This window comes from Pseudophryne corroboree, chromosome 10 (assembly GCF_028390025.1).
Source record: "Pseudophryne corroboree isolate aPseCor3 chromosome 10, aPseCor3.hap2, whole genome shotgun sequence".
Classification (NCBI taxonomy): Eukaryota; Metazoa; Chordata; class Amphibia; order Anura; family Myobatrachidae; genus Pseudophryne; species Pseudophryne corroboree.
Genome location: NC_086453.1, coordinates 381,213,429 through 381,228,245, shown reverse-complemented (window position 1 = coordinate 381,228,245; position 14,817 = coordinate 381,213,429). Strand labels below are relative to the sequence as shown.

The 14,817-nt window shown below is 44.6% G+C and overlaps 1 protein-coding gene across 1 annotated transcript in view; it reads right to left on the bottom strand.

The window, feature by feature from the left end:
- The window catches only part of CTNNBIP1 (catenin beta interacting protein 1), a 49,457-nt gene extending 36,170 nt beyond the window's left edge, over window positions 1–13,287 (bottom strand). Inside the window, exon 1 of the mRNA XM_063943833.1 lies at window positions 13,029–13,287. Coding sequence (XP_063799903.1) covers window positions 13,029–13,237 — 209 coding nt within the window. The 5' untranslated portion in view covers window positions 13,238–13,287. The remainder of the gene's footprint in view (window positions 1–13,028) is intronic.
- Window positions 13,288–14,817: the final 1,530 nt, after the last annotated feature.

The following is a 14,817-nucleotide window of genomic DNA, read 5'->3' as shown; positions in this document are numbered from 1 at the left end:
AATGTATGTATATAGTAATGCAGTGTATGTATATGATGTATGTATATAGTAATGCTATGTATATGTATGTATATAGTAATGCAGTGTTTGTATATGATGTATGTATATAGTAATGCAATGTATGTATATATATATAGTAATGCAGTGTATGTATATGTATGTATATAGTAATGCAATGTATGTATATGTATGTATATAGTAATGCAATGTATGTATATAGTAATGCAGTGTATGTATATGATGTATGTATATAGTAATGCAATGTATGTATATGTATGTATATAGTAATGCAATGTATGTATATGTATGTATGTATATATATAGTAATGCAGTGTATGTATATGATGTATGTATATAGTAATGCAATGTATGTATATAGTAATGCAATGTATGTATATGTATGTATATAGTAATGCAGTGTATGTATATATATGTATGTATATATATAGTAATGCAATGTATGTATATAGTAATGCAGTGTATGTATATAGTAATGCAATGTATGTATATGTATGTATATAGTAATGCAGTGTATGTATATGTATGTATATAGTAATGCAATGTATGTATATGTATGTACAGTATATAGTAATGCAGTGTATGTATATGATGTATGTATATAGAAATGCAATGTATGTATATGTATGTATATAGTAATGCAGTGTATGTATATGATGTATGTATATAGTAATACAATGTATGTATGTATATGTATGTATATAGTAATGCAGTGTATGTATATGATGTATGTATATAGTAATGCAATGTATGTATATGTATGTGTATATATATATATATATATATATATATATATTTCTCTATCGTCCTAGTGGATGCTGGGGTTCCTGAAAGGACCATGGGGAATAGCGGCTCCGCAGGAGACAGGGCACAAAAAGTAAAGCTTTAGGATCAGGTGGTGTGCACTGGCTCCTCCCCCTATGACCCTCCTCCAAGCCAGTTAGATTTTGTGCCCGGCCGAGAAGGGTGCAATCTAGGTGGCTCTCCTAAAGAGCTGCTTAGGAAAGTTTAGCTTAGGTTTTTTATTTTACAGTGAGTCCTGCTGGCAACAGGATCACTGCAACGAGGGACTTAGGGGAGAAGTGAACTCACCTGCGTGCAGGATGGATTGGCTTCTTGGCTACTGGACATCAGCTCCAGAGGGACGATCACAGGTACAGCCTGGATGGTCACCGGAGCCTTGCCGCCGGCCCCCTTGCAGATGCTGAAGTAAGAAGAGGTCCAGAATCGGCGGCAGAAGACTCCTCAGTCTTCTAAAGGTAGCGCACAGCACTGCAGCTGTGCGCCATTTTCCTCTCAGCACACTTCACACGGCAGTCACTGAGGGTGCAGGGCGCTGGGAGGGGGGCGCCCTGGGAGGCAAATGAATACCTATTTTGGCTAAAAATACCTCACATATAGCCTCCGGAGGCTATATGGAGATATTTAACCCCTGCCAGAATCCGTTAAGAGCGGGAGACGAGGCCGCCGAAAAAGGGGCGGGGCCTATCTCCTCAGCACACAGCGCCATTTTCCCTCACAGAAAGGCTGGAGGGAAGGCTCCCAGGCTCTCCCCTGCACTGCACTACAGAAACAGGGTTAAAACAGAGAGGGGGGGCACTAATTTGGCGATATGCTTATATATATATATTAAGATGCTATAAGGGAAAACACTTATATAAGGTTGTCCCTATATAATTATAGCGTTTTTGGTGTGTGCTGGCAAACTCTCCCTCTGTCTCTCCAAAGGGCTAGTGGGTCCTGTCCTCTATCAGAGCATTCCCTGTGTGTGTGCTGTGTGTCGGTACGTGTGTGTCGACAGGTAGGAGGACGATGTTGGTGAGGAGGCGGAGCAATTGCCTGTAATGGTGATGTCACTCTCTAGGGAGTCGACACCGGAATGGATGGCTTATTTAGGAAATTACGTGATAATGTCAACACGCTGCAAGGTCGGTTGACGACATGAGACGGCCGACAAACAATTAGTACGGTCCAGACGTCTCAAAAACACCGTCAAGGGTTTTAAAACGCCCGTTTACTTTAGTCGGTCGACACAGACACAGACAGGGACACTGAATCCAGTGTCGACGGTGAATAAACAAACGTATTCCTTATTAGGGCCACACGTTAAAGGCAATGAAGGAGGTGTTACGTATTTCTGATACTACAAGTACCACAAAAGAGGGTATTATGTGGGATGTGAAAAAACTACCATAGTTTTTCCTGAATCAGATAAATTAAATAAAGTGTGTGATGATGCGTGGGTTCCCCCCGATAGAAAATTATGGGCGGTATACCCTTTCCCGCCAGAAGTTAGGGCGCGTTGGGAAACACCCCTTAAGGTGGATAAGGCGCTCACACGCTTATCAAAACAAGTGGCGGTACCGTCTATAGATAGGGCCGTCCTCAAGGACCAGCTGACAAGGCTGGAAAATATAATAAAAAGTATATACACACATACTGGTGTTATACTGCGGCCAGCGATCGCCTCAGCCTGGATGTGCAGAGCTAGGGTGGCTTGGTCGGATTCCCTGACTAAAAATATTGATACCCTTGACAGGGACAGTATTTTATTGACTATAGAGCATTTCTATATATGCGAGATGCACAGAGGGATATTTGCACTCTGGCATCATGAATAAACGCGATGTCCATAACTGCCAGAAGATGTTATGGACACGACAGTGGTCAGGTGATGCAGATTCCAAACGGCACAGTATAGCCGTATAAAGGAAGAGGACTTGTTTGGGGTCGGTCCATCGGACCTGGTGGTCACGGCAACTGCTGGAAAATCCACCGTTTTTTACCCTAAGTCACATCTCTGCAGAAAAAGACACCGTCTTTTCAGCCTCAGTCCTCTCGTCCCTATAAGATCATATCTGCCCAGGGATAGAGGAAAGGGAAGAAGACTGCAACAGGCAGCCTATTCCCAGGAACAGAAGCGTTCCACCGCGTCTGACAAGTTCTCAGCATGGCGCTGAGACCGTACAGGACCCCTGGATCCTACAAGTAGTATCCCGGGGGTACAGATGGGAATGTCGAGACGTTTCCCCTTCGCAGGCTCCTGAAGTCTGCTTTACCAAGTCTCCCTCCGACAAGGAGGTAGTATGGAAAAAAAATTCACAAGCTGTGTTCCCAGCAGGTGACAATTAAATTACCCCTCCTACTACAGAAAAGGGGTATTATTCCACACTATATTGTGGTACTGAAGCCAGAAGGCTAGGTGAGACTTATTCTAAAAAAAATTTTTTGAACACTTACAAAGGTTCAAATTAAGATGAAGTCACTCAGAGCAGTGATAACGAACCAGGAAGAAGGGGACTATATAGTGTCCCGGGACATCAGGGATGCTTACCTCTATGTCCCAAATTTGCCCTTCTCACTAAGGGTACCTCAGGTTCGTGGTGCAGAACTGTCACCATCAGTTTCAGACGCTGCCGTTTGGATTGTCCACGGCACCCCGGGGTCTTTACCAAGGTAATGGCCGAATTGATGATTCTTCTTCGAAGAAAAGGCGTCTTAATTATCCCTTACTTGGACGATCTCCTGATAGGGGCATAGTCCAGGGAACAGTTGGAGGTCGGAGTAGCACTATCTCGGATACTGCTACAATCAGCACGGGTGGATTCTAAATATTCCAAAATCGCAGCTGATCCCGACGACACGTCTGCTGTGCCTAGGGATGATTCTGGACACAGTCCAGAAAAAGGTGTTTCTCCCGGAAGAGAAAGCCAGGGAGTTATCCGAGCAAGTCAGGAACCTCCTAAAAACAGTGCATCATTGCACAAGGGTCCTGGTAAAAATGGTGGCTTCCTACGAAGCAATTCCATTCGGCAGATTTCACGTAAGAACTTTTCAGTGGGATCTGCTGGACAAATGGTCCGGATCGCATCTTCAGATGCATCAGCGGATAACCCAATATCCAAGGACAAGGGTGTCTCTCCTGTGGTGGTTATAGAGTGCTCATCTTCTAGAGGGCCGCAGATTCGGCATTCAGGATTGGATGCTGGTAACCACGGAGCCCAGCCTGAGAGGCTGGGGAGCAGTCACACAAGGGAAAAATTTCCAGGGAGTGTGATCAAGTATGGAGACTTTTCTCCACATAAATATACTGGAGCTAAGGGTAAATTTATAATGCTCTAAGCTTAGCAAGACCTCTGCTTCAAGGTCAGCCGGTATTGATCCAGTGGGAAAAACATCACGGCAGTCGCCCACGTAAACAGACAGGGCGACACAAGAAGCAGGAGGGCAATGGCAGAAACTGCAAGGACTTTTCGCTGGGCGGAAAATCATGTGATAACACTGTCAGCAGTTTTTCATCCCGGGAATGGAAACTGGGAAGCAGACTTCCTCAGCACGACCTCCACCCGGGAGAGTGGAAACTTCATTGAGAAGTTTTTTCCACATGATTGTAAACCGTTGGGAAATACCAAAGGTGGACATGATGGCGTCCCGTCTGAACAAAAAACGGGACAGGTATTGCGCCAGGTCAAGGGACCCTCAGGCAACAGATGTGGACGTTCTGGTAACACCGTGGGTGTACCAGTCGGTGTATGTGTTCCCTCCTCTGCTTCTCATACCTAAGGTGCTGAGAATTATAAGACGTAGAGGAGTAAGAACTATACTCATGGCTCCGGATTGGCCAAGAAGGACTTGGTACCCGGAACTTCAAGAGATGCTTACAGAGGTCTTATGGCCTCTGCCGCTAAGAAGGGACTTGCTTCAGCAAGTACCATGTCTGTTCCAAGACTTACCGCAGCTGCGTTTGTCGGCATGGCGATGGAAAGCCGGATCCTAAGGGAAAAAAGGCATTCCGGAAGAGGTCATTCCTACCCTGGTCAAAGCCAGAAAGGAGGTGACCGCACAACATTATCACCACGTGTGGCGAAAATTTGTTGCGTGGTGTGAGGCCAGGAAGGCCCCACAAAGAAATTTCAACTCGGTCGTTTCCTGCATTTCCTGCAAACAGGAGTGTCTATGGGCCTCAAATTGGGGTCCATTAAGGTTCAAATTCGGCCCTGTAAATTTTCTTCCAGAAAGAATTGGCTTCAGTTCCTGAAGTCCAGAAGTTTGTCAAGGGAGTATTGCATATACAAACCCCTTTTTTGTGCCTCCAGTGGCACTGTGGGATCTCAACGTAGTTCTGGGATTTCTCAAATCACATTGGTTTAAAACCAGTCAAATATGTGGATTTGCAGCATCTCACATAAAAAGTGACCATGCTCTTGGCCCTGGCCTGGACCAGGCGAGTGTCAAATTGGTGGTTTTTTCTCAAAAAAGCCCATATCTGTTTGTCCATTCGGACAGGGCAGAGCTGCGGACTCGTCCCCAGTTCTCTCCCTAAGGTGGTGTCAGTGTTTCACCTGAACCAGCTTATTGTGGTGCCTTGCACCTACTAGGGACTTGGAGGACTCCAAGTTGCTAGAAGTTGTCAGGGCCCTGAAAATATATTCCAGGACAGCTGGAGTCAGAAAATCTGACTCGCTGTTTATACTGTATGCACCCAACAAGTTGGGTGCGCCTGCTTCTAAGCAGTCGATTGCTCGTTGGATTTGTAACACAATTCAACTTGCACATTCTGAGGCAGGCCTGCCACAGTCTAAATCGGTTAAGGCCCATTCCACAAGGAAGGTGGGCTCATCTTGGGCGGCTGCCCGAGAGGTCTCGGCATTACAACTCTGCCGAGCAGCTACGTGGTCAGGGGAGAACACGTTTGTAAAATTCTACAAATTTGATATCCTGGCAAAAGAGGACCTGGAGTTCTCTCATTCGGTGCTGCAGAGTCATCCGCACTCTCCCGCCCGTTTGGGAGCTTTGGTATAATCCCCATGGTCCTTTCAGGAACCCCAGCATCCACTAGGACGATAGAGAAAATAAGAATTTACTTACCGATAATTCTATTTCTCGGAGTCCGTAGTGGATGCTGGGCGCCCATCCCAAGTGCGGATTATCTGCAATACTTGTACATAGTTACAAAAATCGGGTTATTATTGTTGTGAGCCATCTTTTCAGAGGCTCCGCTGTTATCATACTGTTAACTGGGTTTAGATCACAAGTTGTACGGTGTGATTGGTGTGGCTGGTATGAGTCTTACCCGGGATTCAAAATTCCTCCCTTATTGTGTACGCTCGTCCGGGCACAGTACCTAACTGGCTTGGAGGAGGGTCATAGGGGGAGGAGCCAGTGCACACCACCTGATCCTAAAGCTTTACTTTTTGTGCCCTGTCTCCTGCGGAGCCGCTATTCCCCATGGTCCTTTCAGGAACCCCAGCATCCACTACGGACTCCGAGAAATAGAATTATCGGTAAGTAAATTCTTATTATATATATAGTAATGCAATGTATGTATATAGTAATGCAATGTATGTATATAGTAATGCAGTGTATGTATAATAAGAATTTACTTACCGATAATTCTATTTCTCATAGTCCGTAGTGGATGCTGGGCACTCCGTAAGGACCATGGGGAATAGCGGCTCCGCAGGAGACTGGGCACATCTAAAGAAAGCTTTAGGACTAGCTGGTGTGCACTGGCTCCTCCCCCTATGACCCTCCTCCAAGCCTCAGTTAGGATACTGTGCCCGGACGAGCGTACATAATAAGGAAGGATATTGAATCCCGGGTAAGACTCATACCAGCCACACCAATCACACCGTACAACTTGTGATCTGAACCCAGTTAACAGTATGATAACAACGAAGGAGCCTCTGAAAAGATGGCTCACAACAACAATAACCCGATTTAGTTAACAATAACTATGTACAAGTATTGCAGACAATCCGCACTTGGGATGGGCGCCCAGCATCCACTACGGACTATGAGAAATAGAATTATCGGTAAGTAAATTCTTATTTTCTCTGACGTCCTAGTGGATGCTGGGAACTCCGTAAGGACCATGGGGATTATACCAAAGCTCCCAAACGGGCGGGAGAGTGCGGATGACTCTGCAGCACCGAATGAGAGAACTCCAGGTCCTCCTCAGCCAGGGTATCAAATTTGTAGAATTTAGCAAACGTGTTTGCCCCTGACCAAGTAGCTGCTCGGCAAAGTTGTAAAGCCGAGACCCCTCGGGCAGCCGCCCAAGATGAGCCCACTTTCCTTGTGGAATGGGCTTTTACAGATTTTGGCTGTGGCAGGCCTGCCACAGAATGTGCAAGCTGAATTGTACTACAAATCCAACGAGCAATAGTCTGCTTAGAAGCAGGAGCACCCAGCTTGTTGGGTGCATACAGGATAAACAGAGAGTCAGACTTTCTGACTCCAGCCGTCCTGGAAACATATATTTTCAGGGCCCTGACAACGTCAAGTAACTTGGAGTCCTCCAAGTCCCTAGTAGCCGCAGGCACCACAATAGGTTGGTTCATGTGAAAAGCAGAAAACACCTTAGGGAGAAATTGAGGACGAGTCCTCAATTCTGCCCTGTCAGAATGAAAAATTAAGTAAGGGCTTTTATATGATAAAGCCGCCAATTCTGACACACGCCTGGCTGAAGCCAGGGCTAACAGCATCGTCACCTTCCATGTGAGATATTTTAAGTCCACAGTGGTGAGTGGTTCAAACCAATGTGACTTAAGGAACCTCAAAACAACATTGAGATCCCAAGGTGCCACTGGAGGCACAAAAGGAGGTTGTATATGCAGTACCCCTTTTACAAATGTCTGAACTTCAGGTACTGAAGCCAGTTCTTTCTGGAAGAAAATCGACAGGGCCGAAATTTGAACCTTAATGGACCCTAATTTTAGGCCCATAGACAGTCCTGTCTGCAGGAAATGGAGGAAACGACCTAGTTGAAATTCCTCTGTAGGGGCCTTCTTGGCCTCACACCACGCAACATATTTTCGCCAAATGCGGTGATAATGTTTTGCGGTTACATCCTTCCTGGCTTTGACCAGGGTAGGGATGACTTCATCTGGAATGCCTTTTTCCTTCAGGATCCGGCGTTCAACCGCCATGCCGTCAAACGCAGCCGCGGTAAGTCTTGGAACAGACAAGGCCCCTGCTGGAGCAGGTCCTTTCTTAAAGGTAGAGGCCACGGGTCTTCCGTGAGCATCTCTTGAAGTTCCGGGTACCAAGTCCTTCTTGGCCAATCCGGAACCACGAGTATCGTTCTTACTCCTCTCCTTCTTATGATTCTCAGTACTTTTGGTATGAGAGGCAGAGGAGGGAACACATACACTGACTGGTACACCCACGGTGTCACCAGAGCGTCCACCGCTATTGCCTGAGGGTCCCTTGACCTTGCGCAATATCTGTCCAGTTTCTTGTTAAGACGGGACGCCATCATGTCCACCTTTGGTTTTTCCCAACGGTTTACAATCAGTTGGAAGACTTCTGGGTGAAGTCCCCACTCCCCCGGGTGGAGGTCGTGTCTGCTGAGGAAGTCTACTTCCCAGTTGTCCACTCCCGGAATGAACACTGCTAACAGTGCTATCACATGATTTTCCGCCCAGCGGAGAATCCTTGCAGCTTCTGCCATTGCCCTCCTGCTTCTTGTGCTGCCCTGTCTGTTTACGTGGGCGACAGCCGTGGTGTTGTCCGACTGGATCAATACCGGTTGACCCTGAAGCAGAGGCTTTGCTTGACTTAGGGCATTGTAAATGGCCCTTAGTTCCAGGATATTATGTGAAGTGATGTCTCCAGGCTTGACCATAAGCCCCGGATATTTCTTCCCTGTGTGACTGCTCCCCAGCCTTGCAGGCTGGCATCCGTGGTCACCAGGACCCAGTCCTGAATGCCGAATCTGCGGCCCTCTAGAAGATGAGCACTCTGCAACCACCACAGGAGGGACACCCTTGTCCTTGGTGACAGGGTTATCCGCTGATGCATCTGAAGATGCGACCCGGACCATTTGTCCAGTAGGTTCCACTGGAAAGTTCTTGTGTGGAATCTGCCGAATGGGATTGCTTCGTAGGAAGCCACCATTTTTACCCAGAACCCTTGTGCATTGATGCACTGAGACTTGGTTCGGTTTTCGGAGGTTCCTGACTAGCTCGGATAACTCCCTGGCTTTCTCCTCCGGGAGAAACACCGTCTTTCTGGACTGTGTCCAGGATAATCCCTAGGAACAGAAGACAAGTCGTCGGAACCAGCTGCGATTTTTGCATATTGAGAATCCACTCGTGCTGCCGCAACACTACCTGAGATAGTGCTACACCGACCTCCAACTGTTCTCTGGATCTTACCCTTATCAGGGAATCGTCCAAGTAAGGGATAACTAAAATTCCCTTCCTTCGAAGGAATATCATCATTTCGGTCATTACTTCAGTAAAGACCCGGGGTGCCGTGGACCATCCCTACGGCAGCGTCTGAACTGATAGTGACAGTTCTGTACCATAACCTGAGATACCCTTGGTGAGAAGGGCAAATTTTGACATGAAGGTAAGCCTCCTTGATGTCCCGAGACATCATGTAGTCCCCTTCTTCCAGGTTTGCAATCACTGCTCTGAGTGACTCAATTTTGAATTTGAACCTCTGTATGTAAGTGTTCAAAGATTTTAGATTTTAAAATCGGTCTCACCGAGCCGTCTGGCTTCGGTACCACAATAGTGTGGAATAATACCCCGTTCCCTGTTGCAGGAGGGGTACCTTAATTATCACCTGCTGGGAATACAGCTTGTGAATGGCTTCCAAAACTGCCTCCCTGTCAGCGGGAGACGTCGGTAAAACAGACTTTTGGAAACGGCGAGGGGAATACGTCTCGAATTCCAATTTGTACCCCTGAAATATTACCTGAAGGATCCAGGGGTCTACTTGCGAGTGAGCCCACTGCGCACTGAAATTCACTGAGAACGGGCCCCCACCGTGCCTCAACTAGTAAAGCCCTAGCGTCATACTGAGGGCTTGGCAGAGGCGGAAAAGGGTTTCTGTTCCTGGGAACTGGCTGATCTCTGCAGCCATTTTTCTCTCCCTCTGTCACGAGCAGAAAAGAGGAACCCTTTTGTCCGCTTGCCAACCAGGACTGCGCCTGATAATACGGCGTCTTATTTTGAGAGGCGACCTAGGGTACATCCCCTTTTTTTAGGCAATATGCCGTTTGGAATCCCTGACCACTTTACTGGTAGAATACAACGCACTTATACTTGATGCCAGTCGGCAAATATTCCGCTGTGCATCATGCATATATAGAAATGCATCTTTTAATTGCTCTATAGGCAATAATATACTGTCCTTATCTAGGATATCAATATTTCCAGTCAGGGAATACGACCACGCCAACCCAGCACTGCACATCCAGGCTGAGGCGATTGCTGGTCGCAGTATAACACCAGTATGTGTGTAAATACATTTTAGGATACCCTCCTGCTTTTTATCAGCAGGATCCTTAAGGGCGGCCATCTCAAGAGAGGGTAGAGCCCTTGTTCTTACAAGCGTGTGAGCGCCTTATCCCCTGTAGGGGGTGTTTCCCAACGCACCCTAACCTCTGGCGGGAAAAGGTATACTGACAATAACTTTTTAGAATTATCAATTGTCATCGGGGGGAAACCCACGCATCATCACACCTCATTTTATTTTTCAGATTCAGGAAAACTACAGGAAGTTTTTCCTCACCAAACATAATACCCCTTTTTTGGTGGTATTCATATTATCAGAAAAGTGTAAACATTTTCCATTGCATCAATCATGCAATGTGTGGCCCTATTGGAAATCACGGTCGTCTCTTCACCGTCGACACAGGAGTCAGTATCCGTGTCGGCGTCTGTATCTGAGGTAACGGGCGCTTTAAAGCCCCTGTATGAGACGTCTGGACATGCACAAGCTGAGTAGCCGGCTGTCTCATGTCAACCACTGTCTTTTATACAAAGTTGACACTGTCACGCAATTTCAACAGTACATCCACTCAGGTGTCGACCCCCTAGGGGGTGACAACACTATTACAGACACTCTACTCCGTCTCCACATCATTTTTCTCCTCATACATGTCGACACCAACGTACCGACACACAGCACACACACAGGGAATGCTCTGATAGAGGACAGGACCCACTAGCCCTTTGGGGAGACAGAGGGAGAGTTTGCCAGCACACACCAGAGCGCTATATATATACAGGGATAACCTTATATAAGTGTTTTTCCCTTTATAGCTGCTGTATTGTTTATACTGCGCCTAATTTGTGCCCCCCTCTCTTTTTTAACCCCTTTCTGTAGTGTAGTGACTGCAGGGAAGAGCCAGGGAGCTTCCCTCCAACTGAGCTGTGAGGGAAAATGGCGCCAGTGTGCTGAGGAGATAGGCTCCGCCCCTTTCTCGGCGTCCTTATCATCCGTTTTTTTATATGTTTTGGCAGGGGTTAAATGCATCCATATAGCCCAGGAGTTATATGTGATGCATTTATTTTAGCCATATAAGGTTTTAATCGATTTATTGCGTCTCAGGGCGCTGCCCCCCCAGCGCCCTGCACCCTCAGTGACCGGAGTGTGAAGTGTGCTGAGAGCAATGGCGCACAGCTGCGGTGCTGTGCGCTACCTTATCTGAAGACAGGATCGTCTTCTGCCGCCGATTTCACCGGACCTCTTCGCTCTTCTGGCTCTGTAAGGGGGCCGGCGGCGCGGCTCCGGGACCCATCCAGGCTGAACCTGTGATCGTCCCTCTGGAGCTAATGTCCAGTAGCCTAAGAAACCCGATCCACTCTGCACGCAGGTGAGTCCGTTTCTTCTCCCCTTAGTCCCACGATGCAGTGAGCCTGTTGCCAGCAGGTCTCACTGAAAATAATAAACCTAAACTAAAACTTTCACAAAGAGCTCAGGAGAGCCCCTAGTGTGCACCCTTCTCGTCGGGCACAGAAATCTAACTGAGGCTTGGAGGAGGGTCATAGGGGGAGGAGCCAGTGCACACCAGCTAGTCATAAAGCTTTCTTTAGATGTGCCCAGTCTCCTGCGGAGCCGCTATTCCCCATGGTCCTTACGGAGTTCCCAGCATCCACTAGGACGTCAGAGAAATGTATATAGTAATGCAATGTATGTATATGTATGTATGTATGTATGTATGTATGTATATATATAGTAATGCAGTGTATGTATGTATATATATGTATGTATATAGTAATGCAGTGTATGTATATATGTGTAGTAATGCAGTGTATGTATATGATGTATGTATATAGTAATGCAATGTATGTATATGTATGTATATAGTAATGCAATATATGTATATGTATGTATATAGTAATGCAATGTATGTATATGTATGTATGTATGTATGTATATAGTAATGCAATGTATGTATATGTATGTATGTATGTATGTATGTACAGTAATGCAATGTATGTATATGTATGTATATAGTAATGCAATGTATGTATATAGTAATGCAGTGTATGTATATGTATATATATAGTAATGCAGTGTATGTATATATGTATGTATATAGTAATGCAGTGTATGTATATATGTGTAGTAATGCAGTGTATGTATATGTATGTATATAGTAATGCAGTGTATGTATATGTATATATATATATATATATATATATATATATATGTATGTAGTAATGCAGTGTATGTACATGTATATAGTAATGCAGTGTATGTATATGTATATAGTAATGCAGTGTATGTATATATGTGTAGTAATGCAGTGTATGTATATGTATGTATATAGTAATGCAGTGTATGGATATATGTGTAGCAATGCAGTGTATGTATATGTATGTATATAGTAATGCAGTGTATGTATGTATGTATGTAGTAATGCAGTGTATGTATATATGTGTAGTAATGCAGTGTATGTATATGTATGTACATAGTAATGCAGTGTATGTATATATATATATATATATATATATATATATATATAGAGTAATGCAGTGTATGTATATGTATATATATATAGTAATGCAGTGTATGTATATGTATGTATATAGTAATGCAGTGTATGGGCGGGCAGGAGGTATGGGAGCAGTATCCGGGCTGTGTGTACAGTAGGAGGGGGATATTATCCCTTGTACCCCGGGACACGGAGGCTCTCACAGGCCGGATGGAGCTGGAGACAAAGGGGCAGCCGGGCCGGTTGGAGGCCGCTCCGGGGGAATACTCACCGTGCTGCTGCTTCCCTGCCGCCCGCTCTGCGGCTCCTCTGCCGGTCTCCGTGTGCCTGGCTCCGGCCTGTATGCGCTGATATCAGGCGGCCTCTCTCCGCCCGAGCCTGGGAGTCACCGCCGGCCGGGGAGGGGGAGCTGGAGCCGGGGAGAGAGGGCGGGGGGAGAGAGGAGGAGGCGGGGGCGGGAGAGAGAGCAGAGCAGTACATACAGCGGCAGCACTGTGACTGAGGGGAGCCTTCCTCTTCCTCCTCCTCCTCTTCACCACCACCGGGGAGGGGGGCAGTAATAACCCTCCATACATTATATTTACACTATGTATATATAACCCTATCTACATACACTGTATATAACCCTCCATACATTATATTTACTGTATATATATATTATATAACCCTACCTACATGCACTGTATATAACCCTCCATACATTATATTTACTATGTGTATATATAACCCTACCTACATGCACTGTATATAACCCTCCATACATTATATTTACTATGTGTATATATAACCCTACCTACATGCACTGTATATAACCCTCCATACATTATATTTACTGTGTATATATAACCCTACCTACATACACTGTATATAACCCTCCATACATTATATTTACTATGTGTATATATAACCCTACCTACATACACTGTATATAACCCTCCATACATTATATTTACTATGTGTATATATAACCCTATCTACATGCACTGTATATAACCCTCCATACATTATATTTACTGTGTATATATAACCCTACCTACATGCACTGTATATAACCCTCCATACATTATATTTACTGTGTATATATAACCCTACCTACATACACTGTATATAACCCTCCATACATTATATTTGCTATGTGTATATATAACCCTATCTACATACACTGTATATAACCCTCCATACATTATATTTACACTGTGTATATATAACCCTACCTACATACACTGTATATAACCCTCCATACATTATATTTACACTGTGTATATATAACCCTACCTACATACACTGTATATAACCCTCCATACATTACATTTACTATGTGTATATATAACCCTACCTACATACACTGTATATAACCCTCCATACATTATATTTACTATGTATATATAACCCTACCTACATACACTGTATATAACCCTCCATACATTATATTTACTATGTGTATATATAACCCTACCTACATACACTGTATATAACCCTCCATACATTATATTTACACTGTGTATATATAACCCTACCTACATACACTGTATATAACCCTCCATACATTATATTTACTATGTGTATATATAACCCTATCTACATACACTGTATATAACCCTCCATACATTATATTTACTATGTGTATATATAACCCTACCTACATACACTGTATATAACCCTCCATACATTATATTTACTATGTGTATATATAACCCTATCTACATACACTGTATATAACCCTCCATACATTATATTTACTATGTGTATATATAACCCTACCTACATACACTGTATATAACCCTCCATACATTATATTTACACTGTGTATACATAACCCTACCTACATACAGTGTATATAACCCTCCATACATTATATTTACTATGTGTATATATAACCCTACCTACATACACTGTATATAACCCTCCATACATTACATTTACACTATGTATATATAACCCTATCTACATACACTGTATATAACCCTCCATACATTATATTTACTCTGTGTATATATAACCCTACCTACATACACTGTATATAACCCTCCATACATTATATTTACTATGTGTATATATAA